The sequence below is a fragment of the Ixodes scapularis genome, unplaced genomic scaffold, assembly GCF_016920785.2.
Source record: "Ixodes scapularis isolate PalLabHiFi unplaced genomic scaffold, ASM1692078v2 PGA_scaffold5__190_contigs__length_132052651, whole genome shotgun sequence".
In the NCBI taxonomy this organism is placed as follows: Eukaryota; Metazoa; Arthropoda; class Arachnida; order Ixodida; family Ixodidae; genus Ixodes; species Ixodes scapularis.
The window spans coordinates 46,656,590-46,682,318 of NW_024609880.1; the positions used below are offsets into that span (position 1 = coordinate 46,656,590).

At 47.5% G+C, this 25,729-nt stretch overlaps 1 protein-coding gene across 1 annotated transcript; it reads left to right on the forward strand.

The window, feature by feature from the left end:
* Positions 1 to 1,141: 1,141 nt before the first annotated feature.
* On the forward strand, positions 1,142 to 19,361 carry LOC8031350 (juvenile hormone acid O-methyltransferase-like). The gene is made up of 3 exons (XM_040207981.3): positions 1,142 to 1,675; positions 3,988 to 4,153; positions 19,189 to 19,361. Exons 1-3 carry the CDS (start codon positions 1,142 to 1,144, stop codon positions 19,359 to 19,361), a joined length of 873 nt encoding a protein of 290 aa, XP_040063915.1.
* Positions 19,362 to 25,729: the final 6,368 nt, after the last annotated feature.

Consider the following 25,729-nt stretch of genomic DNA (forward strand, 5'->3'; position numbering starts at 1 on the left):
TCTGTATTATGACTGTACTCAGGTGTGCCTCTTGATGTAAGTATTGAGATTTGTGTCGATTAGAATCTCTCAACACATTGCGGAGCTTGCCTTGGTTTCTTTTTCTGCATCACTTTTTGTCACAGTGCCTATTAAATCACTTTTTGGAAGATAACGATTTCAGCTCTGTTTGACACCTTTCAGTGTATGTGTCCCTTTTTACGTACAATATCGGGGTTTATGTTATGTTGCACAGCAAGTTTGTTTTTCCACCTTCCATAACAACGCTTGGAAGAGTGGCGTAGTCGTTTAGGTCAACACGTCACTTGTGCCGTCAGTACACCCACCAACGACTCACCAAATTGAGCACACTGCCGATATAGTGACGATTTATTTGAAACCACGACGTCACTCTTCCAAGCGTCGTTGTGGACAGGGCTTGTGATCCTCCTTCTGAGGGCAATTTTTAAATCAGGCAAAAAAACTCTAAGATGGTTTGATGTATATCTCAAAAACCATTACCCCTTCGCAAAATCTTTATATTTATCTAGTCTATGAAATAGTAATTTTTGTCAATACTGCAATTCTAATATGACGCCTAAAACCACTCATAAAATTACTTAAAAAATGTAAGTTAATTATTCAACTTACCGTTACGAGTATATCGTCATATAATGTACACCGAGCCCGATAAATACATGGTGAAGTCGGAACTCGAATCTAACCCCTTTTTCTTTTTTTTTGCACATGTTTGAATTCAAAATAACCACCCTGCATATTTAAGTATCACTCTCGCTTTCGATTAAACAAAACGCCATATTTTTTATACTATAATAAAATGCAAATAAATATAATATAATAAATATAACATAAAACTCTAAATTATAAATGAAAAAAAAACGTAACGCTCAGTCTGCTGGTTGCAATGGGCCCCAGCTGTTTCCGCCAACACACGTGTGCTCCCCTAGATTAAAAAAACACGTCATGTAAAAAGGCGCGTCATTCTCTCATTTTACATATATTTTCGGTGGCTCGTAGGAAACGAGCGCATTTGTTTGGTCATACGCAGTTACTTGGGCAGTGTGAAGTCACGCTAACTGAACTCTTTTTCAACGCTATTTGAAAACAGCGCCCTTCAACCGTCGCCGACGGAGCCCCAAGTATGTCCGTGAAAGACATGGCCATTTCCAGCACCATGAGGCCTGACGAGTACGTGGTGAGAAACAAAGTGCAGCGAGAAAAGAGCATTTATGCCTTAAAACTACTCGAAGGATCATTTGGGAGTGATGACACCTCCGACCACCAGTTCCTCGACGTGGGATGCGGTCCTGGAGACGTCACGCGCGACTGCCTTCTTCCCCTCTGCCCTCCGTGCCGAAGGATCGTGGCCGTTGACGTGTCCGAGGACACGGTGAAGTACGCCAAAGAGCATTTCGCCCATCCCAAGATCTGCTACGATGTCCTGGACATTGGATCTAAGGATGTGTCAGACTTCGTCAAGCGCCACGGAGAGTTTGATCGCGTCTACTCTTTCTTTTCATTGCACTGGATCACGGACCAAGAAACGGTCTTGAAAAATGTCGCCAAGTTGATGAAACCCGGAGGAGGCTGTCTTCTTCTTTTTACGGCTTCCAGTCCTATGATGCGCTTTCGGAAAAAAATGGCCAAAATGGAGCGTTGGCAGAAGTACAGAAAGGTATGGAAACATTCGCATCTTTTCGTGTATATTTTTATCATTTAGAGACCTTGTTTCAGGCGTTACACAGAAGGCAAGCTCACCGCTTTTGCTTTTGGGTTCCCAAGAGTTACGGTGTGATTTTGTTGGGGCACAAATCAGGTCACCAAAACATCTGCTTCCTCTGATATCTCGCTGGCCCAATGACCGTACTGGCAAACTAGAATCCACAAATATTTATTTTATTTTTCTTCCGTCAAGAGAGATGGTAGCTGGAACAAAAAGCTGCAGCAAGTCAAACTTGACGAGATCCCAGCTGCAAGATGAAAACTTTGAACGTAATATATCATAGGTCAATTAAAATTTTAACAAAAAAACAATCATGACACTGAAACTTTTAAGAATAAACATATATTTTCGCTGTAAGAATAAATAGACATTTTACGAGGTTGAAAATGACCATGTGCTGGTGTCCCATTGGCCACTGGAGTGACTGGCGCAAGGACTCTTGATCAAAAAAATATGCAGTGCTTAGAGACATACTCGCTCTCCCAGCATAACCCTCCCCCCCCCCCCCCTTGCTCTAGAGCAGGGGTGGTCAGGCTGGCCCGGCCTAAGAGCCGCACACGAAATCACGAAACTTCCAAGAGTTGTGGGGGGGGGGGGGGGGGGGGGGGGGTGGAGGGAGGGAGGGAAGGGGGGCAAATTTAAATTTTGTTCAGAGTCTGATTGTATGTATGAGTGCATAAGGCTGTACGAGAGTACAGCCTTGTGCATTTATACGTAATAAAGTAATAAGTAATAAAGTAGCCCAACCGCGAGCCGTACTTTATTCTGCCTGAAATCCCGTCTTTTTTTTCCTGGAGAAACGCGGAAAGGGGCGGAGGGGGGGGTCCCTTACGAGGGATCCGCGAGCCGCACTTGGACCAGCAAAGAGCCGCATGCGGCTCGCGAGCCGCGGTTTGGCCACCCCTGCTCAGAGCCGTGTATTGGGAGAGTTTGGCCAATAGGCGGAGCAAAGGCCGCCGCCAGCGCCGAATATTCCCCCTGCGCCTAGAGCGTAAACTAAATTTATGACACAGCGTTGACCAATCAGCAGACCGCGACGGCACAATATTGCAAACGACATTACAGCGTGAAATAGAAGCGTTCGATCTCGGCCTCTCTACTCTATCTCATAAATGTCTGCAGTAAAGACAAAGGCACAGGCGCGTGAGCCTTGCTCAGCAAAACGCTTTTGTTTGTACGAGAACTCGTGCATAGGAGCCACTTTCCAAAGCCACGCGCTCGTGTCCATGCCTTTGTCTGCCCTGCTGATGTTTGTGCGGATGGAATATAGGTGACAGTTCGCTCTGGGCCGGCTTGCTAGAACAGCGTCTAAACCAAGACTAACCGAAAAAAAAAAAAAAAAAAAACAGTGGTAGGGCGCGCGAGCGTCTTGAGACGCGGAGTCCCGCTCGGCTCGTGCGCTGGCTTTGGCAGTGCTTTCTTTCCCCGTCTCGACTGAGACGCTGTTTCTAGCAAGTCGGCTCTGGTTTGGAGGGCACGTTCGTTTATTCTACACTTGACTATTGGCGTGACTAAAACCTCACATGAACAAAGTTTTTAGTCACCGAGAGAAACCTTTTCACTCTAGCGACGTTAAAACGGCTCAAATTAGTCGTGTCACAAATCTAGAGCTCGCGACCACCGCTAGGGGCTGTTTCGCGGCCTGTGGTTGGCCCCGAGATGCTCGCCTATTCAAACCAATGTATGGCCAAACTCTCTCAATAAACGGCTCTGCCCCTGCTCTAGAGCATCGTACTCTAGAGCCCAAGACAAAAAAGGAAGGTAACAATATCGCAACGAAAATTCGCAATCGTATCGTTAACATCCCACATGTCAGTAATGTTGGCAACCAAGGTAAGGCCCACCGATCCTTCGTAAGAATGACAACTTGCTGCACCCGACTGCGTTTACTAAAGTTAGACAATGCTTGACGAGGCAGGTGTAGCCATGCCGTGCTGTTCACAGAGGGTGTTCAGAACGTGTTCGCAGCTGCCAAGACTGGCAGTATTGATGGTGTAGAATGCACGCTTCACAGGCACTCTGTTTCACCTTAAGACGTACCGCAGGAAAGGCTACAAGCGCGAGCTTCTTGCTCTAGGGCACATCTCGGCGGCACCAGCTCTCGTGCGCTCCCAACCCTATGAGCTCGCGCTTCTAGCCTTCTCTGCGGTACAACATAAGGTGAAGCGGAGTATAGCAATCAGCACGTACTCAGTGAGAATTCTCCTATGGCCGCCAGTGATTGCCCCTTTTACGAACTGTTCCCCTTGTTTCTTTGTACTCAGATCTGTGCGGGCTGTGTTCCTCCGAGCATAGACCTAGCGGACCAAGCGGACCAAGGAGCCCTCATCGCTTACCTGATGTACCTCCTGAAGACCGCCGGGTTGATGCCCACAACATACGAGCTGCTTCGACTGCAGCCTCTGTACACCAGCCTGGAGAAAGTGATTGGTGAGCAGCTCTGGCGTCAAATAAGGTGCCACGGGAAGGTAGATGATGGGCACATACAGAAACCTATTTTATTTTCTACGACAATCTTTCTCCCCCAAAATCGGTCCTCGAAGACATAGTATGCTGAAGTCTGATGCAAATCTCTTACTTATATATGCATAAGTTTGACCTTGACTCGAATTAATTTTATTTTTTCACTTGCGAGATGATCATTACTTTATTGATATTCACAAATGCGTTACGTATGTGAGCAGTGGTAAAGCAACCTGAACAAAACGCGACAAATTGGTTATGCCTTGCTGATTTAAAGTAGACACTTCTATAAACGTTTGCAAGTTCGGCCTCTGGAAGCCGCCATCTTGCTGCTGGTGTGCGTAAATCATCTGATAGCCGAGCGTTGCTGATTCGTACCCACGGTTAACAGACTGGTGCCCAAGCGCTGAATGACGTGGCGTCATTAGAGAAGGTCAACGCAGGGCACAAATTCGACACGACAATTGCGTCAACGTTCGTCTGAAACTTGACTCGAAGCCGAGAGCTGACGCTGCACTTGTTTCCAATCTGCATTGGCCTTTTCTGAAGACACTATCTCATTTAGCACTAGGGCTTTGTTATCTAGGAGGTCTTGCCTGAACTCTTAACCTGTCACCGACTATACAGGCTATACCTTCATTAAATGCTTCGACGATTGTTTTAAGCAATGCAAATATCTCTGATCTTATCGACAATACTTGTAATACTTGAGGGTGCTGTTACTGTCAACATGCCTAACTGCTCTGGCCTTACGAATGGCAGTACACGTTCAAAATAAATATAAATTAGTAAATAAATGTTTGCGCAAAGACCGTAATCTATACCACGTAGACCATCTCGTCTGGGAAGTTCGAGCTGAATGAAGTAAATGAGCTATAGTCCATTGCAACTCAAGCAGGTAGGGCTAGGGTAAGACGGACCCGGGAGGAGAAAGCAGACGGAAAGGCTAAAGAGAGAATGAGGTTTCTCTCTCCCTTCTACATCGTTCCGTCTTTTTCCTCCTCCTCGGCCCGTCTTACTTTCGCCCTACGTTCTTGAGTTGCAACGGACTACGCGATCATATCCAACCGTTTAAACAACATTTCCGGGGGCAATTATGCTCACACAAGAAGAAGACGTCGATCGACACGATCATTAAAAACTACGTCTACATGTCCCTAAACGCGGATCATAGACGAAACTCGTTCTAGCCTAAAAGTCCTCAATCGCCCAATGCTTTTAACTCTCAATCGTCTGATTTCCTCAAACCCTAAAACGCAAACTTTGGCACAGCAACCTTCATCCTTCAAAAGGTGAACGACAGTGGTCTTTACCTGTCGTTTGGGCCACAAGATTGCTGTATAGGGCCGCCCACACTAGCGAGAAAACGCGCCCGGCGCGCCGATAAATCGGTTAAGCGGGAAGATAAAGGGCGTGTCTCTGCACGCGCTCGTGGCGCTGACTGTGCTTCGGCGACATTTTGTTACTTGCCGCGATCGGCGTGCCACGCGCGTTTTCTCGCTAGTGTGGGCGGCCCTTAAGGCTGCGGTCCCACGGCAGCCATCTTGAACAAGGCGTTAGTTCAACCAATAGATGGCGACACGCACCCGTGGGGTGGCCGAAACATTGGTTCACAGTGGCATGGCTCGAGCACCATCACGTTCCCCTCGTGGCCTTGCTCGCGCCGCTGCCAGCTGTGCTCAGCTAGCTCAAGTAGCGTAACCCAGCAAACGGATGTATGCGAGAATGTCAGGCTGGGTATAAATTGTTGTCTGATATAGGGAGATGCGGTCGGCGGTTGTAACGTGCTTTCGCAATAAATCTTACCAAGAAGGAATCAAATGTTGATTGACGTGTCAATATTCTATCAATGAAAATTTCCTCTGCAGGAATGCACGCTCAGTAGACTCAACCAGTGGCAGCGGACGTCGAGTAAACTGCTTCGCGATTTACGGTACTTACCTCACCATTTTAATGACGACTAAAATAATTATCGTCACGAAATATTGTGTTTCACGGGGTCCGGAAGATGTTGTAAAGGTTGTTACATTATAGTTCCCGGAAAACAAACGCCGTTGCAATATTTTCGGAAGTACCGAAACACATTATGTTGTAAGTACAGCTTAGGGAAACCATCAGAAGAAATAGGAAGACGTTTATTTGCAAAGACGCTATGAATGAATGGCGTTTAGCGACGGCAAGTTATGAGCGTTCGGGAATTTATAAGTTGACGTGATTGCTAACCATGGACATGCGGACAATGAAGACCAGTTTTGTCGGGAGATGGTGTTGTGGTGATGACCGGATATCGGACGACTCATGGCAGACGAACAAGCAAGTTTCTTCTCAGCGATCGTTAAGTGTCCAGTTTCAAGCACAACACGTGGCTACCGGCGTTGTCGACGTTTCGAACACTTACCGCTTTCGACAAAAGTCTTGGCACCTGGGCTAACTTTGTGGAAAGACTCGAACAGTAACTGAAAACGATCCACTATTCAGTCGGTGGGTGGCGAAACGTATCCAGATCTGCGGAGTCATGTACGATGCGTACTCTAAGTGGCTGGAAGTTTACACGATGTCTGCCACGACGTCCAAACACGTCATTGACGTTCTACGGTCTCTTTTACCTACTTTTGCCCTACCGAAAATACTTTTCTCTGATAACGCGCCAAATCTTGCTTCAAATAAAATAAACAAGTCTTTGAAGAAAAAAAAAAACGGCATCAGGCATCACATTAATGCACCATATCATCCTGCAACTAACGGGCAAGCAGAACAGATGGTGTGCGAAACGAAAAAAGAAATTCCTTTTGAAGCTTACGGAAGAAACCGTTCAGTGAAGAATCGCCAGGTTCTTGTTCCGGCAGCACGCGTCGGTCTCATCTTACACGGAAAAAAACCCGCCGAAGCAATATTCGACGGAAGAATAGCCACACCCCTCGATCTCATGATACTATCGCTTACGAACAAAGATCGAGAGATACCCACATCGGGAGTAATGGCAGTTTATTCGGTCGGACAACTCGCCTACGTGAGGAATTTCAGCGGAAGTCTGGCCTTCCATGTAAAACTTGAGTAGAAAAGGCTCTATGTTGGTTGACCAGGAGGTGTCATCTCTCTGAATAGGTTGGATATCAATGCCCTTAAGTGTAAATATAACTAAATCACAAACCTTTCTTTGTGTATTGTGTAACTGCCCTTGTATTTGATAGTAGAAGCTACGGTGGTGATCTGGACCTTTCACACCAGACTCCTTTTTCTTATTTTTCGCCTCATACTCCTTTGCGGTTTAAGTATGCTTCAAGAATCTTTTGGAACGGGGACACTTTACGTCAACGAGGCCATTTGTTTCAAGTAGTCAATCAGGGAATGCTGCTAGAAATCCGTCCCTCATATTAACGAATAAGCCGCGCTTCTGCACAGTGCAGTTTTCCTGTTCCACGTACAGTTGTAAAGCAACATCCTCATTGATTCTACCATATACTGTTGCGGGTGAAGAAAGTCTTTGGGTACACGATACTTGAAACAAGTCTGGCACTGTACGTTGTGGTTGAACACCCATTAATGTCGTCGTCCTTATAGAGCCTCATCATTTAATCATTACCTCGTCACCTCATATTGCTCTTCATCAACAGTAAGTACAATAGGCTACCGCCACATTACAATCCAAGAATTGAAAAATTAAGTCGTTCAGTCCTTCAACCAGTTTATAATTTATATAATGTTATTACGTTACATTACCTCGAGACGATCGACGTCCATTGTCGATCTTCAAATACTTATACCTGTATATAAATTAGACGCACAAGGGGGGGTTGGTTGCCGAGTGCATGGTCTAGCGCACACCAGCTCGGAGCACTGGGAGCGAAAGCTCGCGCTGCAGAACCCACCCCGCCCCTGCCCGTTTCGATCTGGAAGAGCATCGTACCGGCGTGCGGTCGTGCATCACTACTGCGTGGCGCACGTTGGAGACCCCAGGTTTTCGGTTGTACCGCACTGGCTAAATTGCTCATCTACAGCTGAGACACCAGACGCCCACTAAGGCGGACTAACTTCCGGCTGAATAAACATACACACAACAATTTGCAATTAGACGCATAATAACAAAGAACACAGTGTGCCGCCTCTTTTCTTTGGATGCCTTTTTTTTCTAAACCAGCGCAAGCTCTTGCGTTCTCTCTTTTGAGACGGTTAGAACGGTCGCATATAAAACCCGCGTTTCTCCTACCCGCCCGCCTCCTCCTCTCATTATGTGTATTTGGTTATAACTAGGGTTCGGAGTTTTCGGTTTAAACCGATAAAAAACGATAAAAGTACGCCGAATTCATTTTCGGAAATTCGGTTTTAACCGGAAAAGGTCAGTTTTTACGTTCGGCAGTTTCAATTTAAACCGATAAAAACCGATAAAATTTCGTCGAATCCATTTTTTTTTTAATTCAGTTTTAACCAGAAAAGGTCACTTTGACCGTCCAGTCGTACCGCAGAGCCGTGGCGAGCGTGTTTTCAAACTCGTTGTGAGGAAGACTGACTGGATGCAAGCTCTGCATGTTGTGTCGTGCTTCAAAACGTCGCACCGTGTCTCTTTCGGTGATTTTGGCTCAGGCAGCTCGTCATCTCCTCAGCCTGCCAGCGTCCACTGTTAGCGTTGAGAGGGTGTTCTCGAAGCTCAGGGTCATATATTAACAGGAAAGAAATAGTGTGGATCAAGAAGGAGAACCTGGGAAAGTACATGTTTGTCTGTACTATAATGAGATCACGTATTCGTGATGTACAGAAGGTGAGGTTCCATGTTTTTGGGGCATAGGCTTCATATCTGACTTGTTTGTACTTCTGCGTTTTTTTCTTGTTTCTTTTACAGTTGCACACATTTGCCAAATGAAGTGTCCATTTCTTTTTCAATGTATCTGTGCCGTTATTCTTTGAGTGATCACAAATATCAGAGCTACGTACAAGGATCATCTGATCCGGTGTCCGCTGGTGTTTATTTTATATTCACCGAAAAAAGCCGGTAAATTTTTTGCGGGCATAAATATACGCCGAAAAAAAACGAAAATTGAATTTTAAAATAAACACCGAAAAAAGTACGCCGAATTTTGAAAAAATAGAAACCGAAAACGCAGAACCCTAGTTATAACTAAATAAGCTATAATAATGGTGTATTATTCATATTTACTTTCAGTTTCAGTCAGGGAAAAGGAGTTTCGCGGCAACTAGAGCCAATAAATGAGCTGCGCTTAGAGTATCGGCACTCTCTTCCCCGACAGTGTTGTGAACGCCGCCATTTTGGTGCTTGTGCAGAGCAGGCGCAACTGCCGATCGTCATGATTCAAAAGTGCGACATCGTCAGCATTAGATTCGGTGTTACGAAGCTCATGTAATGTTGCTTTGCTTTGTCGCAAACTGTTTAAAGTGGGGGACGGAAAAGCGTTTCTTGTGATTTCAGATAAAGCTTCAAGTAACTGGCAACCATAATTTTAAGCCATACTAAGGCCAAGCGTGGCTACTCTGAAGCGTAGCTTATTTAATAACACTATTCATGCTCTTGTTCAAGAGGCTTGTAATACCTAGGGTGCCTCAATGTCCTTCTGTTTAGGGTGATGCCACCCTCTGTAGTACCCGATGCCGACAGCACGCGCTCACGGGGAAAATACAAAGAAATCGACGAAAACAAAATGTCGCCATAGCACAATCAGCGCCACGAGCGCGTGCAGGGACACGCTCTTTCACGCGCTTCTGAACAAAAAATAAAAATAAAAGAGGGGGACAAAATGGCCAGATGTCGTGCTCCACCCTAAGCAAAGGGCACATGAAGTGCTCCACCCAGTAATACCTGGAGGGGCCATATCGTAAGCCCCGTGGATTCCACAAGCCACTACCTTTTGACACCAGCCTCTTCTTCATTGTTCCCGCTTGTGCCAGTAACTTAGCTACGGTTCAGAGTAACGACACTTGGCCATATTGTGGCTTAAAATCATGGTTGCCAATTATATGAAGCTTTATCTAAAATCACAGGAAACACTTTTCTCTCCCTCACAAATGTTTAAACAACCCGCGACAGAGCATTGCAATATTGCATCAGCTTCCTAGCACCGCATCTAATGCTGAGGAAGTCGTACTTTTAGATCACGATGATCGACAGTTGCGTTTGCTCTGAGCAAGACCCAAAATGGCGGCGCCCAAAACAATTTTGGGGAACGGAGTGCCGATACTTTAAAGCTCATTTAGTGACTCTAGGCATAAAGTGAACTCGGGTGTATTCTTTTCCTCTTCGTCTTCATTGTTTATTGATTTCAATCATATCGAATAATGAACACATTATATCACGCTACGGTTGTGTAAATATTGGTCTTAGATTTATTAGCCTGACCCAGTACTTAAACCATTCAGTTATCGATAGTAAATCTTCCAATATAGTTTTTAAATGTGAGGGTAAAAAGACACGGAGATTGATGATGATACAGACGCCAACGCCGCCCTCGGAAATTTTTTGAACATTAGAAATCAGCAGTTTGTCTGCCATCCGCCAGGTAGCGCAACAAAACACCCAAACAGTTTTTAATTGTTTTTAAAATTAGCTAAGCTCTACCCCTATTAAGAAACCAAAGCAATATCATTGTGAAAATTTAATACATCGCAATGTATATCTATTCCAAACTATAAATGTTATTAAATGCCAATAAATCTGTTTGATGTCCAAAACAGATATGCGTCAAAAACAGGTAAGTTTGAAGGGCTCCCGGAGCGTTATGACTTTGAAAATGAAAAAAAGCCATCGTCCACCTCTTGGGCAACCATTGTAGCTCTAAATGTTATAAAAGATTTTATCATAGTTTAATGATTACTTCAGCGGCATTTGAACTACCATGACACGAAGCACAAAAAAGTGCTACGTTTGATATAAAATATCTAAACAAAAAAAATTTACACAACATTAACTTTTTTTCTGCATATTACCAATTATAAGCACTACATCTGTAGCTAATTTCATTGCCCTAGCTCTTGTCATTAAAAACATATTTATGCGGAAAAATGTCAATTTTAGGGCAATATTTGGAGGGATGAAAAAAACAAAGTATTGCAAATATAAAAAAAGTGGATCGTTAGATTCTGCTCCAACATCATTTTAACAAAACTGATATATTGGAACCGTGCTATCTTTAATGGATCGTTCATAAAACATGAACTAGCGGAGCAAGTGAGGGTCCGCGCCATCATATTCGCAACGCTACAAATGCGCATGAACAGTAAAAACCAACACATACATAATATCAAATGAAAGAGGATTGCATTACCTTTCAAATGACATCAATCCCAAAAAACAGTATTTAAAAGGAGATGAGTAATGGCCTGCCGAAAAGTACCTAAACTGCCACATTCAGTGGGACCGTGGCCTTAAGGCGAGGTGAAACGGTGGTGCGGTGATTATTTCTTAATCATTGTTTGTTTCGTGTCGTCCCCAACACCGCAACGGTGAAAAGTCGTGGACTGAGACATTTGTTGTTATTGAAATCCTTTATTTCACGAAAGATGACGAGGAGAAGGTGCATACCCCTTATCCGGGGTTCCAAGCGCGGCAACGGCTTGCAGAGCACAGCCTACGAGCAGTCTCTGCCCGCAGGCCTCCTCACTCCTCAGCCCCGCTTCCCACATCTCAAGAGTAAAATCACACACTGGCACGAGTCCTAGGATCTTCTTACACACCCAAGCCAGATGATGAATGTCCGCCCATTGCGCCCCGCAGAAGGGACAGCTTGGTGCCGCGAAGCGTTCCGGGTACCACACATACAGCTGGGCCGGTTTTCTCGAAGCGATGGTAAACCCATTTTAGTAAACCGCGGTGCCTAGGAAGGAAAAAGTACCCAGGTTCTGTAATAAGTGGCTGAATATAGAACAACAATAATTATTTTTGATTGGGCAGTAAGATGCGCCATCTATCGGTGAAACAAGCCAGCCATTTGTTTATCCTCTTTTTCCGCTGGTTGTTATCGATCTAGTATGGTATTTTAAGTCAAAATATAGTAATGTTGTACTTGAAGACCAATTTATTTGCTTCAGATGGTACGAAAAAATTTTAGCTACTATGCTAGAGTTTGTCGACGAACATTCGAAAGTGTAAGAAACATTTCCTTCAATATGTTTCGCCATAAACAACGCATAACTTTCCAGTGTGCCTTCCAGTCTGGCAACGCCGGTGCTATAGTCTCGTTTGGTTCCTTGCGACGCACGTTTCTGCAATTCCTGCTAATCTCAACTGTTTGCCCCCTTTTCCTTTTGCCCAACCGATCCACCGGTGACGAGAAGCTAAGCTTCTCGTCACCGTTGAATTGCTGGCCACCGGGGATATGTAGAAACCTCGATGCTGTCGGCATACTGTCGGCGCACTAAGAACAAAAAGCAGTACAATGTCCCAGCTGTTCACCCGGAACGAAGACTTATAACCCCCTTTCTAAACAAAGTAATCGATGCTCACAAGTTGGCGTGCATAGTGTAACAAATTAAACGTGTTAGTATAAATATATACCAACACTCGTTCGCAAAACATTTTTTTGCTCACCATAAAAACACTTGCTAGGCTTATGTACCGTCATATGTCTTGGATCCCGGACTGCTGAAGGGTGATGCGTTCGCGGAATGCTGCCGTCGGTTAGTTTAGTAGTCCCTCTGAACTACCGCTTTGCTTGACGTGCTAATAGGCTGATGGTGCATCATTAATATAACAGCCGGATCGAAATGAATGTTCAGCAGAACCAAGCAAAACTATTAGCCCTCATTAAGCGACGTCGCGGCCATTTTGCTTGTAGGTACTGCTCATCCCTAGGCGCCCCTGCTCTCCCAGTCACGTGACCTAGAATTCCCTCTTTTAGGGACAATAGTTAACTTTAGCCCACGGTTCGCGTTCGAGAAAACGGGCCCTGGACTGGTGTCACAACCGTGTCCGCTTGCAGTTTTTGTAACACAGACTCTTCTTCCCTCGTCAGTGGCCTGCTAGGCTCAGGAACCGACATCCTACCCTGCTTTCTGACCTTCAAGAATTTATTATAGGGTAGCCCATAATCCAATGCCTCTGGGGTCGGAGTGAGCCCCGGTTTGACACATCTCAGGCCGCGGCGCCTCATTGCCCGCTCTCCCCATATGGCCTGCAGCCCGAATCAAATGAACCCCCGTAACATTAGCCTTCGCTAAGATTTTCATCGCAGGTCGCCCCAGTATGCTGCAAGCGTAATTCCTTGCACGCTTTTTGAGAGTCAAATATTATCGTAGCCCTAGGGCCCTAAACTCGTCAAACACAAAGTTGCAGCCAAAAGGTCGCGGAGCGTGCTGATTGGACGTCGGCGACAGAAGCGCGAAGTCATTGTCGTGATCGTCCAATCGGTGCGCTCCGTCAACTTCGGCCCCAACTTTGTGTTTGACGAGTTAAGGGCCACTAGAGTAGCACACGATCACCAAAACAAGCGCCGCCTCCTCCGCTTGCTCCGCCGAGCGCGCCCGAATCGAAGCGATCCTTACCACGCGCCCCTGAGCATCCGCCACAGCAGTTGTCGCTACGCCCGACACGGGACCGGCCTCGTCTACGTTGCCTTCCTTGCTGCCCCTGGACCAAAACAAGGCTGCGGTGAGCGCCTGTCTCCGTTCTACCTCCCGGTCTGGGTACATGTTGCGAGGAATTCTACTAAACACAAACCTTTACCTTACTTCGTATTCCATAACGCCCCCGGTCTCCTCCCCTCTCGAGAGCCTTCGCAACCGGCATCTCAAGTTTGTCTAAAAGCCACCTACGGTTAGTCGTCACCTCAAGCCTCCTGAGCTGAGAGATCAATTGCTCTATGTGGAGCTTCTCAATGCTGTTATGTACCCCCAGCTTAAGTAGACCCTCCGTAGCTTTCCGTTCCGGTAGCCCCGATGCATTCTTAAAAGCCTTTCGTATGAAGACATTTAGCCTCTGCATCTCCGTCTTGTTAAGTTGTAAATACGGAGTCCCGTATGTCAACCTGGAGATAATGAAGGCCTGGACGAGCTGGACCGCCTTGTTCTCCTTTATGCCACGCTTTTTATTCCTAATCCTTCTCAAGCCACCACACACCTGCGTAGTCATGGTGTCCAGTCTGTCCAGGGTTGGCTTGTTCCCTCTGCCTTGCTGAATGTGCTGCCCCAATATCCACACACCCTCCGGCTTCGGCACAGCCATGCCCCCTATGTGTATGTGTATATGCTTTCAAAATCTCTCCCTCGAATTTCGAAGAATCAATAGCTCGGACTATTACAGAGCACAATTCAAACCACACTCTCTGGCATAGCAATTCACAATGTCCGCCGCCCTTTGCAAGTGCTCCTCAATTTCCGCGTCACTGCTCGCCCTGCGCCATAGAATGACATCATCCACGTAAATCGCGTGTTCCACCCGCGGTACGGCCCCCAAGGCTCCCAGTAGGCCCCGCATGGCGAGGTTGAAGAGCAGCGTTGAGAGAACTTTTTACTGCGGTTTGCCCCTAGGGCCCAGATTGTAAGTCTTAGACTTAATATTCCCAAGCGTGAGTGTGGCCGCCCTCACTGTGAGAAAACTTCGCACACAATCGCGCATCCTCCTTCCACAGTTGATTTGGCTGAGTCCCCGGAGGATACTGTCCTGAGAGACATTATCAAAGCCCCCTTCAGGTCCAGCGCGAGTATTCATCTCGTCTGTCCCTTCCGAGGGTCCTCCGATTATCTTTATGCATCCACAGCAGCACATCCTGGGTAGACGTGTGGGGTCTAAACCCAAACTGTGTGTTTGAAAGCAGCTGTCTCTCGTCTATGTACCTCAACAGCCTCGAATTTAACACCCTCTCAAACGTCTTCCCAAGCAGGACGTAAGCGAGATCGGGGAGAGATTTTTTAACTTTCGCTCCTTCTTAGGTTTCAAAATAAAACGAGCATCGGCCACCTTCCACGCCTGCGGCGTCGCGCCATTTTCTCGAAAATGCTCATTAAAGTGCCTCACCAGCTCCTCCAGATCCCCTTCTCCCAGGTTGTAGAGAAGCTTGGCCGTGACAGAGTCCGGACCCGGGGCAGCGTTCTTCCTCATCACTCCCAGCTCGTATTCCAACTCCCACACACTGACAGGTCTGTCCAACTCAGGGTTTTCCTCTCCCGAGTAGTCTATTTGCTCCCCCGGCGGCTCGAGGCAGAGATACCTCCCTCGGTTCAGGATCTGCTTTTGATCCCCTTGGCTTTCGTAGATCAACCCAGCGGCACGTATGCTCGTCGCAGACTTAGTTCGCCCCAGGTCGATAAGCGCCCTGTGCAGCATCCACGCATGAGCTGTACTTAGACTTCCTCTGATCCTGTCATATAGACCATACCAATTTTGCCTGGCTAGCCTATCCGCGTAATCCTCGGTTTTATCCGTAATTTTCTGTATCCACTTCCTCAGCTTCCTATTATGGCGCTGCCTCTTCCACCTCTTGGTCAACGCCCGTCGGGCCTCCCACAGATGCAGAAGATGCGTGTCCACCTCAAGATTTTTGTCCGTAAGATCCACCTCCGTAACGAGAGGTTTCAAACTGGCTACCGCCGACTTGGTCCACTTCTCGATACTGTCAGTTGAGGCCATCGTTTCGCCTCTCTGCCTTCGCCACCGGTTCTAGTCCGTGATTCTCACCCTGCCTATACTTCGCTTGTAGCCGGTTCTGTGGATGGTCGTCTCCAGAATACAGTGATCACTACCAAGCTGTTCCGTCAGATTCCTCCACTCCGCGCTTTCCACGTTCCTGACAAGGTCAAGTCCGGGTAGGTTTCCCTGCATGAAACGGTGCCAGTCCGGGTCGGCTGGTCCGCTTCGGTCAGGAGAGTGAGTCGTTCCCTCTTGATCCACTCCGCCAGTCGTCTTATTGGGCGTCACAAATTTGCATCCCCACGCCAGACGAGCAGCATTAAAGGGATGCTGAACCGAAATTTCTGGTGGAAATTCTTGGTCGCAATGGCATACATAGCATGTCCTTTACTTCTAAATGACGTTGTTTTGAGCGAGAAGGCGTATAAAATTGAATAAACACGAAAAATACAATTTTACGCGACCCCTGGTGAGCGTCGTGGAAAGCTCGCTTCGTGACGTGCGCATTCTCATTCGCCTCAAAAGACAGACGGAGCCAAGCCAAGCCAGGCGCTAAGCCGGGTGGCGTTTGTTATTGTTGGTACCAAGGCGGGCTCTGCCCGCGTGGTACTAGTACCACCCGCTTTGAGAACAGCCGCCGAGCGAAGAATCAAGGCGAGCACCAACGAACGAGGAGAATGCGCGGAGGCACCAGGGGCGCTGCCGGCGCCGAGAATGCGCACGTCAGTTCCGCTACGCCTGCTCTCAGAAGGACTCGTTCGCGCCCGCGGCTTCCGGCCGAGGATTCGCTCTTAATTCAAAGAAATGCAATAATTCGGGCCCCATCCGTCTGATTGAATATCGTTTTTAGGTACAGTACCATCCCGTGAAGCCCGCTTGGGCAATAATTATGAGATTTCAAATATCGGTTCAGCATCCCTTTAAAGTCCCCCACGATTATCACCGGGTCCTTCCCAGCGTCTTTCAGCGCCGAAGATATCAAATGTCGAAAGTACGTCCTATGGCTCTTCGGGTGGTCGTAGGCATTCAAACCGTGCACCCCACTGTCCCCCTTTTTCGCTGGTATGACCGTAAGAAAGCAGCACGAGACACCGCATCCGTCAAAATCATACTTCGTTGCGGAGTACGAGCGTAGTGACGTAGCGATCCCCCTCAGACGTCACATAATCCTTGATCTTAACCGGATCCCCCCCAAGGTTCTTGCAGCAGTATGACCGCCGGGGGTTCGGTTTCTTGCGGGACCCGCAAGCCAAGAGCTGCTTCCGCCCCATTCCGCAGCAGTTCCACTGCCAGATTTTTACCTCTGGATCCTTAGACTTGCGCATGATTCGGCATCAGACAAGTCCACGTCCTGTGGCCCATCGATCTTCTTTCTTTTCTTCGTGTCGTGATAAAAAAACTCGCCTGCTTCTGCTCCAGCGTCCTTCCCAGGTTTTCCAGCCTCGTAACTCTGTGCGTGTGTAACATCAGTTGGCCAGTGACGAATTCCTGCATCCCGAGAACCGCGCGTTGAACCGCCGCCTCCACAATGCCATGAATCTGCTTGACCGTGACAGCCTCGTTCCTCCGTTTCTCATTTTCCTTCTTAAGCTCCCCGATGGCCTTCTTGCAATCCACTAAGTCCCTCTTTCTTTTTGCATTTCGGCGCTGAGAACCACGTGCGACTTGGGGGTCGGCTTGAGCTAACCCTCTCGTCCTCCCGCCTTCGGAAGTTCGGGCCGCTTTCCCCGATCACTTGGGTCAGTGTGAATCTCACGCTTGTCGCCTCCGCCGTTCGTCCTCCTTCTCCGCTGGTTTCGTCGCCGCGGTGTAGATGTAACTCGAGCCTTTCTCTCCTGATAGCCGGCAGACCAGCTCCTCGACCGCTCACCTGGCCTTGACGTGCTCCGGGTCGAATCCCTGGAGAGCGCACCTGCGTCTCGCTGGCGCGTTGTTTCCCACTGCTTTGTCTCTTCTCCTTGCCCGTCCTGGCCTCCTCGTAAATTTTCTCCGAACAGGAGCTATCATAGGCCTTTGTGCACCCCCCCCCCCCCCCCCCCGCAGAAGGCACATTTCGGCTCACACACATGCCCCTCCCACATTGGCTGTGCCGCATATCAAATAGCGAAACCGGCCGATTTGCTGCAAACCATATATGTTCAATGACCCACCTCGCCGCAGTTGAGGCATGGTGCCTTAGTCTTTTTATCGATGAAGTACGGGGTTTCAAGCCGAATGAATCTCACCATGAAAGGGACCTTGTTTCCCGCGAAGATGATAACAAACGAATGCGATCTTCCGAGCCTCCGCGCTTCAAGAATTTCGTACCCGAAAGGCTTGGTCTTCTGTCTCATCTGCTCATCGGTCAAATCCAGGCTAACTCCGTGAATTACGCCCCCACATGCGTCTTCTCTCGGCGAAACGTGGTACGCCTGGACACCTAGTTGTCCGACCAAAAAGTTCAGCTTCCTGATTCCCGCCACGGCCTCCGCCTCCGTCAACTCGTCCGTGCACACCATGATCGTGTTTTGCGCTTCGAGCAAGCGGACAACGGTTCCGTCCTCCAGTTCTTTCGTCAGAGAGTTACGTACCGCCTCCCCTACTTGGCTATTGTATTGCTTCAAGTCGATCGCAACGCGTCTAGGCCTGATAATGACTTTATGCTTGAACTCCGTTATACTCGGCAACCGCAGGGGTTTCCTCGGCTTGGGCTTCTTATTTGCATGGGCCTCCCTGGCCCCCTTGCCTTCCTGGTCTTCGTCGACGGGGATTTCCGTCCCACCCTTGTTTTCCTTCTTCTTTCTTTGCAGCACTTGTACCCAGTTTTCCCGGGTGCTTCGGATTACTTGTACCCCAAGGTGGCCCCTAGGTTTTCTGCCGGGAATGGCTGCTGTTCCGGGTCAAAAACAACACACGCCATTTCTTCTGGGTTATGGCCGGCCACTGGACCGCCCATTAGCTTCCTCAGAGGCTTGTTTCCATTTCCATTTTCAGGCAACCCTCGAACGAGGAAGCGTCTTGAGTTTGGGTTCAGCGAGGCGGCTGTACCGACAGCACCCCGCCCCACGCGCCTGGCCGAGTCAGGCCTTCCGACGCAGTGCTATGGATCACGTTCCTCTACTCCTCCGGGGTTCGCGGAGCCCGGAGAAAGTTGACCGTCCTCGATGGTGTCTGGAACGCGTCTCGGACTTAGACAAAAATAATTAATTATGACCACACTCAATTAAATTTCATTTCACGAAACATTCGAAATGTGTGTTTATTTGAGTTATCTCTAAGCAGAGATGTAATATTTTGTGCTTGACTATGGTATTTTTGCATAAACTTAACATATCAGCAATATTTATAGATGCCCCCTTTACCTTTTTTTACACACATTGGCCCAATAAAACAATTCTGGGCCTGTAGAGGCGGGTCTTCTAAAAATGATAACCGCCTAAATATTTTTTTCCAGAGTATCAAATGGCTGGGAATATCCTGACAACCATCGTAACAGAGGAAGAACGGTCTCTCCTGCTCGAAGATGTCACCGAGCAAGCGAAAGAGTGGTGGGCTCAGAAAGAAGCCGGCGGCTCACCTTTCGATTGTCAGGTGTTCCTGGTGCACGCCCTCAAGCCTAGGTCGTAGGCGGCCTGCCCATTCATGTAACCACCTGCAGTCAGGGTTTTGTCAAATAAAGTCGGGGTATAGACGCAAAGGTACCGAGAGTCCATGCGTACTGCCCGCGGTGCATTCGAAACACCAGACGTCTATCTCACTTTGTATCCATCCTTGGACCTGGAGGTGATGCCGCAAGCCATATCGAGCTTTAGTGAACGGTGGCAGAAGCTGTGGGCACTGTCAAGTTGTGGTTAGTGACTTATAGATTTTAATCAGTTAGTCGAGACACAGCTGTATCGTTGGAAGCACGAATATGAATTGGTCCTAAAAAATAAATAAAAGTAAACCATAAATGCACAAATATATACAATCAAGAAAGAGAAACGAACGCAGAAGTTACAAGTAGGGGAGGCTAAATCCAACTCACGAGTTTGGTGTAGATCACTGGCTGCAGGCTGGTGAAGATGCCATCGGGGTGGGTTCATTCGGGTTCCGAACAGCGCTTCGGTATTGAGTTATCTTTTGGAGTTGGCGAGGTCTTGATTTGCACCGGGATGTTTCGTTCTTGCTGGGTGCGAGATTTGCAGACCGTCCTTGCTCCCAACAAGATCCGGTCAGTTGCAAGGTGGATTGGCGTCGAGACCAGTCGGGAAGCAGCAGACTTGGTTCTTAGACATCTTGAGGCCCAACCGACAATTGAGGTCCAACGTCTTCGCACTCCCAGCCTGGTTCGATTCTCCGGCGCCGCTCGCTCTCACGCCGCTTGCGTCCTTTTCTTTTCGTCTTCCCGCCCACACTTCTTTTTCATTCGTTCGGGATCGGCCCTGACACTGCCCTGTTCACCCTTGCGAACTTCATGGTCATTTCAGGCTGATGGCACGAGCCCATACTCACTCCTAGTCAGTGGCGTCAAAAGGGTCAGCGGCACCCCGTGCGGTAACCCGTAGCGACGCCACTACTCCTAGGTATGAAACATTATCCGTCATGCGTGATCCAATTTTATGTTTGGGTATTTTAAGTGTCCGCCAAATTTGGCGGTAAAAAATTCGCAAAATTTGGCGGAAAATTTTCTGCAAACTTCGGTGGTAAAATTTTCCGCTAAATTTGGCGGGAAAAGTTTTCACTAAATTTTGCGGGAAATTTTCCCAATTTGTCCGGAAAGTGTTCCGCTATATTTACCGGAAAACTTTACCGCCAAATTTAGCGGGTCGATGGGCTTATGACGTCACAGCCACGTGTGACGTCACACGGGGCTGCGCGCGTTGTATTATGAGATTTTTTAGGGAGTTTTAGCGAGTCGTTTTTCAATAATGCGGATTCTTGGGCGAGTTGGTACTGAAACTTGGAGAACATAATAGCGCTTCACGACAGGGACGAAGGGTAGGAACGAGACAACACAATGCGCTGGAGAACATGACAACGAGACAACACAATGGAGAACATAATAGCGCATTGTGTTGTCTCGTTCCTACCCTTCGTCCCTGTCGTGAAGCGCTATTATGTTCTCGTTTTTCAAGCACACGGTTCTGAAATCACGAACGGTGCAGCTGGTCCGTTCCGTGAAACCGTATGTCAAATTTGACATACTTTTGCGAATCGTGAAAGTGGCGCGACCGTGTAAACGATGATGATGATCGTGCTTAACGGTGGCGCCATCTTCTAGTAAAGATGTGAAACATTCTGCAACGTGTAAATCAGTAACGACGGTGGCGGACACCGTGGTGGCGGTTGTGTTTCCGGCGTACGACTGATGTAAACAAGACGGCCGACGTAACATTTTCCGGTCGGAATTTCAAGAACTGTGAAGCTAGATAGAATAAAAAGTGCCTGAACTACCGTAAAGGTATGTGGTGTGTCTCCGTCATCTTGAACTTGAACGATCGTTCACGTTGTGTGCCGTCGAACCAAATCATTTCGTCTGCTCGCGGTCGCCACGGCAGCTAGTCTGTCCGCAGATCGCTAAAATTTACTAGCATTTGCAGTTCACAGCATTCACGATCGCTTAACATTGTGAGCAGTTCTCAAAAAGATTTCGTTCAACCCCTCAAATGAAGCAGACTAACAGGACGGCAAATCGCCTCCCGCTGTACTAAGCCTAACGCTCGGCTGGGTCGGCGAAAACGGTCGCCGAACCGACCGGCACCTTTTTTTTTTACCCGAGTCGTGATTCGTGAACGGTGCTGACTGCGTTGCGGTAACGACTCCAGCGCCCGGAATGGGAGAAACGAACGAGAAGAGCTTCCCAACCAGGGTATAAGATAGGCAGGTGGGGAAACGGCCCATAGAAGTAGGGTGCCTTCATACACACGCGCGCTTTCGCTTGAGTGGTGACATCTCAGCCATTTTACCGCCCAATAGTTTTTTATGCATTTTGAAGCATGCGCAATCTGGTGTCACTCAGCTCGAGCGCGTAGCTTTGGCTAATGCATAGACGCCATTTTACCACCCAAGTCACGCACCGAGCTCGCGAGAGCGTCACACGCTGGCATATTCAGGGCAACAATGGATGTCTTCACCCTCAAACAGACAGACATGTAGGCACCCTACATAGAAGCCTACCGCAGCGCCGTGACCGGATTGTGTACTCGTCTGCTTGCGGGTACCCCCGCTTTGCGACAGATGGCGCTGCGGCGAGAGGAAAAAAATCGGAATCGGACTTGCATGGAAATTTATGGGAAAGTGCGCAAAATGAACCGAGAGCACGACAGTTCTCTATTGAAAATCCACGAGAAACCATCTCCGTCAGTTTAGCCGGTCGCCACCGGTAGCCCACCTGGTGTGAGAGTTCGCGGTGCTCCACATAGATGGCGCCACAGAAAAAGAGAAAACCGAGGGGTACACAATCCGGTCGCTCGTTTGGCTCTTGTTTCCTCACCTGTCTATCTTACACCCTGTTCCCAACATCCCGAACGACTCGCGCGCGCATGCGCCGTGGCGTCGCGGATGCGTTCGAGGGCGAACCGTTCGTGTGGAAACGACCTGCTAAAACTCCCTTTTGGTCCCGCCGACGCCGGATCTTTTGCGACATGGGCTTCTAAACACTATCGCGTTAAAAAAAGCGTTCACCCCACGCTGAAAGTGCGGTGGGAGCAAAGCTATCGTCAGACCAATGAACCGCCCCCCTTTCATAAGCTGACCCAGTTCTCCGCGCGGGGATGTGGACGAGCGTGATCACGTGTTTGTGTTTAATTGGGTATGTACGTTTCGGACTTGACGTTTCCAACGCGCGCCAAATGTGCTGACTTTTTCGGCCGCTCCCCGTACACCAGATGCTTGCAGTAACAAGAGATCTGCCATGATATGTTTAATTGGATATGTGCGTTTCGGATTTGCATTTTGCGACGCGCACCAAATGTGCTGGCTTTTGCAGCCACTCCCCGTACACCAGATGCTCGCAGTAACAAAACATCTGCCATGATACGGTAAACTTTTGCAGCTGTTACAGCGGATGTTCTTATCAAAAGTTCGTAAAAAACGTTTTGCTATTTTTTTTTTTTTTTTTCATAGCCGAAGTGCAGGCGTAAGAACTACTGGTGCGGGCAGACTGCAACTCTGAAATAAATGTATCTTAACCCTTCGAATAAAGTTGGAAGTCACCGAATCTGCACCAAGTTGTGTTGTTGTCCTTGTCGTTTGTTGTCGTTGTCGTTTATTGCCGTTGTCGGTTGTTGTCGTTGTCATTTCCTGTCGTTGTCGTTCGTTGTTTTCGTTGTCGTTCACGGTTGTCGTTGTTGTTTTTTGTTTGTTGTTGAAGTCGATTGGATGTGTTTTTATTAGCTTTTCTGAGCTCCGAAAGAAAGCTGCACATAATGTGTCTGCCGTAGTCGAGAGACACGTCGAATGTATCCGAGATACGCGCAGAATATGCGGGGCATATCCGGCAGATACCGTACCGGTATCCGTAGGAAATCTTCCCCGTGAGTGTCGGTGTAATAATCCCGTGAATCTCCCGCTAAATTTAGCGGGGAAAGCGGCGTCAAGTGACGTCACGTGACCTATACACCTTGGGAAAATTGACAGCACGGGGCCTATAGACCGTTCCATTAGGGTCATAGCAGAGAGGGTAAAAAGAGAAAAAAATGCCCTCGCCCTCTCGCCCTAACGTCGTCTGCTCCGCCGAGTGGGCAGTACCTAGCATCCGGCTGGCGTACAAACACTGTTTAAAATCACGTCATTTTGGAATTTCAAGCGCAGATGTGCACAGAGTTTGGTATGCCAGTTATCGTGTATTACTATGCTAGATAAAGAAGACTAACAGAGTCCAATTGCGCTGTTATCTGTGTGCAAATAAAAAAAAGAAATAGGGAAAACTGTGTCAGACTAGCCGGTCTCTCCGGCGAAAAGTGATTCCGGTGGCTGTACTTTTTTTACTATACAAAGTTCGTACTGGTGTAGCCCTTTAGCGACCATGAGTGGATGTCTGAAACAATAAATAAAAACGTGCTCTCCTGCCGCAATACACGCAGTAGTTGAGGGCATGCAGTACTGCCGGCTGACTCAACTGCTATATAAGTAACGGAAAAAAGATATGTCAGTTGATCATTTACCGAAGTAGAACAACAGAGAGCTCTAGGCTGATTTTGGAGTATCCATAACTATTCTAAGAATGCGAACCATTTCACAACGGCAGCCACGAGCGAGTGTTCGATGCTCCGTACAGCCCGCCGATACAGCCCAAAGATGGAGAATGGCAACCTCCCGGTTTGTCGTCTGCTAGCGGAGTCGGGCGCGTGCCCTCTCTCTCGTTTTACCCCGCCGAACCCGCTGAATTTCCCGGATGTATGGAGAGGGTGCTGCTGTCGAACAAAATGGTGCCGCCCAGAGAGCGCTAAATGGAATGGTCTATACGTCAACTCAGTTTCCCCGCCAAATAGAGAGGGAAAATTCCCGTCTTTTTGGCCAAAACATAAATTCAGTTTCCCTACTAAATGTAGCGGGAAAGTTATTGTCTTGTGACCCAGACACCAATCCAGTTTCCCCGCTAAATTTAGCGGGAAAATCCACGTCCCGTGACCTCACGTCCCCTGACCTGTACAGTCATTCGGTTTTCATGATAAATTTAACGGGAAAATATACGTCATGTGACACACCAATATACATTTTATGCATTATAGGACTTTAAAAGTAACAATCACGTCCAGTTTTTTTTTTCTTTTTTTTTAAGCGTCTAGACGGTTTACAAACGTTTAAATAACGTGGTTACGGAGGAAGGAAGCCCTCTCCTTCTGAAAGATGTGACAGAGGAATCGACCAAATGGTGGGCCGAAAAAGATGCCGGCGACTCGCCCCTCGATGGTCAAGTGTTCCTTGCGCACGCCTACAAGCCTCGGTTGCCAAGGGTTTTCGCAGCCATGTAAGAATCCGCCGACTGGAGCCATGCTATTTAAAAATAAAATCTGTAGATACTGTTAGAAATACCCTGGCCCTTACTTTTCAGTTTTATTTTATACTCAATTTAATTTATCTCCTCTCAAGGCATAACAGATAGGAGTGAGGCTCTGCAACTTACATATAAAAGCAAAAAAGAAATAAAGTACAAGAATACAAAATTACTACGAAACATCGTTTAACAAATCAGTAATTGTAATTCTAAAATCAGCAGTGTTGGTAACTGTAACAATAACCACAAAATGGCAATTCTAAGGAATGGAAGTTATTCTTTTTATATTTACAGGGTGTTTCACGAAAGGTGGACAAATTCGATATTGCAAAAACTACGCGTCAAAAAGAAAAAAACGGCTTGTATCGTTTTGGTCCTGGGCCAGGGGTCTATTTACGAAAATTAGTGAAGTCCGGGATAATTAAGTTGTTAATTATTTTTTGCGTAATTAACTTTTTTTAGTATTGTGTTTAAGGGCATGGTTTCCATTAGAAATTGCTCATCATCATAAAAAAACACTAAATCAACAAATTGCAGAACGACAGAAGGCATGCAAAGCATTTCACGGCTTTCTGAAAACCGCAAAATTCGACGTGTTTTTAAGTTTCGGTTTGCTATCGGAGCGCCTCTCGGCCCCGACGGCACCGCGTTCCGTGGAGAAATAGTGCAGCCAGCCTCTGCTGCGTCGCGCGAGGACAGCGCAGCAGAGGTTGGTTAGACTCTTCCTATAAACCGAGGGCAGTTAAACAACAAACAAGGAACAACAACGACTAACATCAACGACAACGAAAACAACGAACGACAACGGCAACAAACGACAACGACCGTAAACAACGACGACAACAAACGACAAGGACAACAACACAACACGGTGCAGATTCGGTGTCTTCCAACTTTATTTGGAGGATTAAGAGACATTTATTTCAGAGTTGTTGTATGCCCACAGTGTAGTTTTTACGTCCGCACTTCGGCTATACACAAAAAAAGCAAAGGGTTTTTTTTTTTTTTTTTTTTA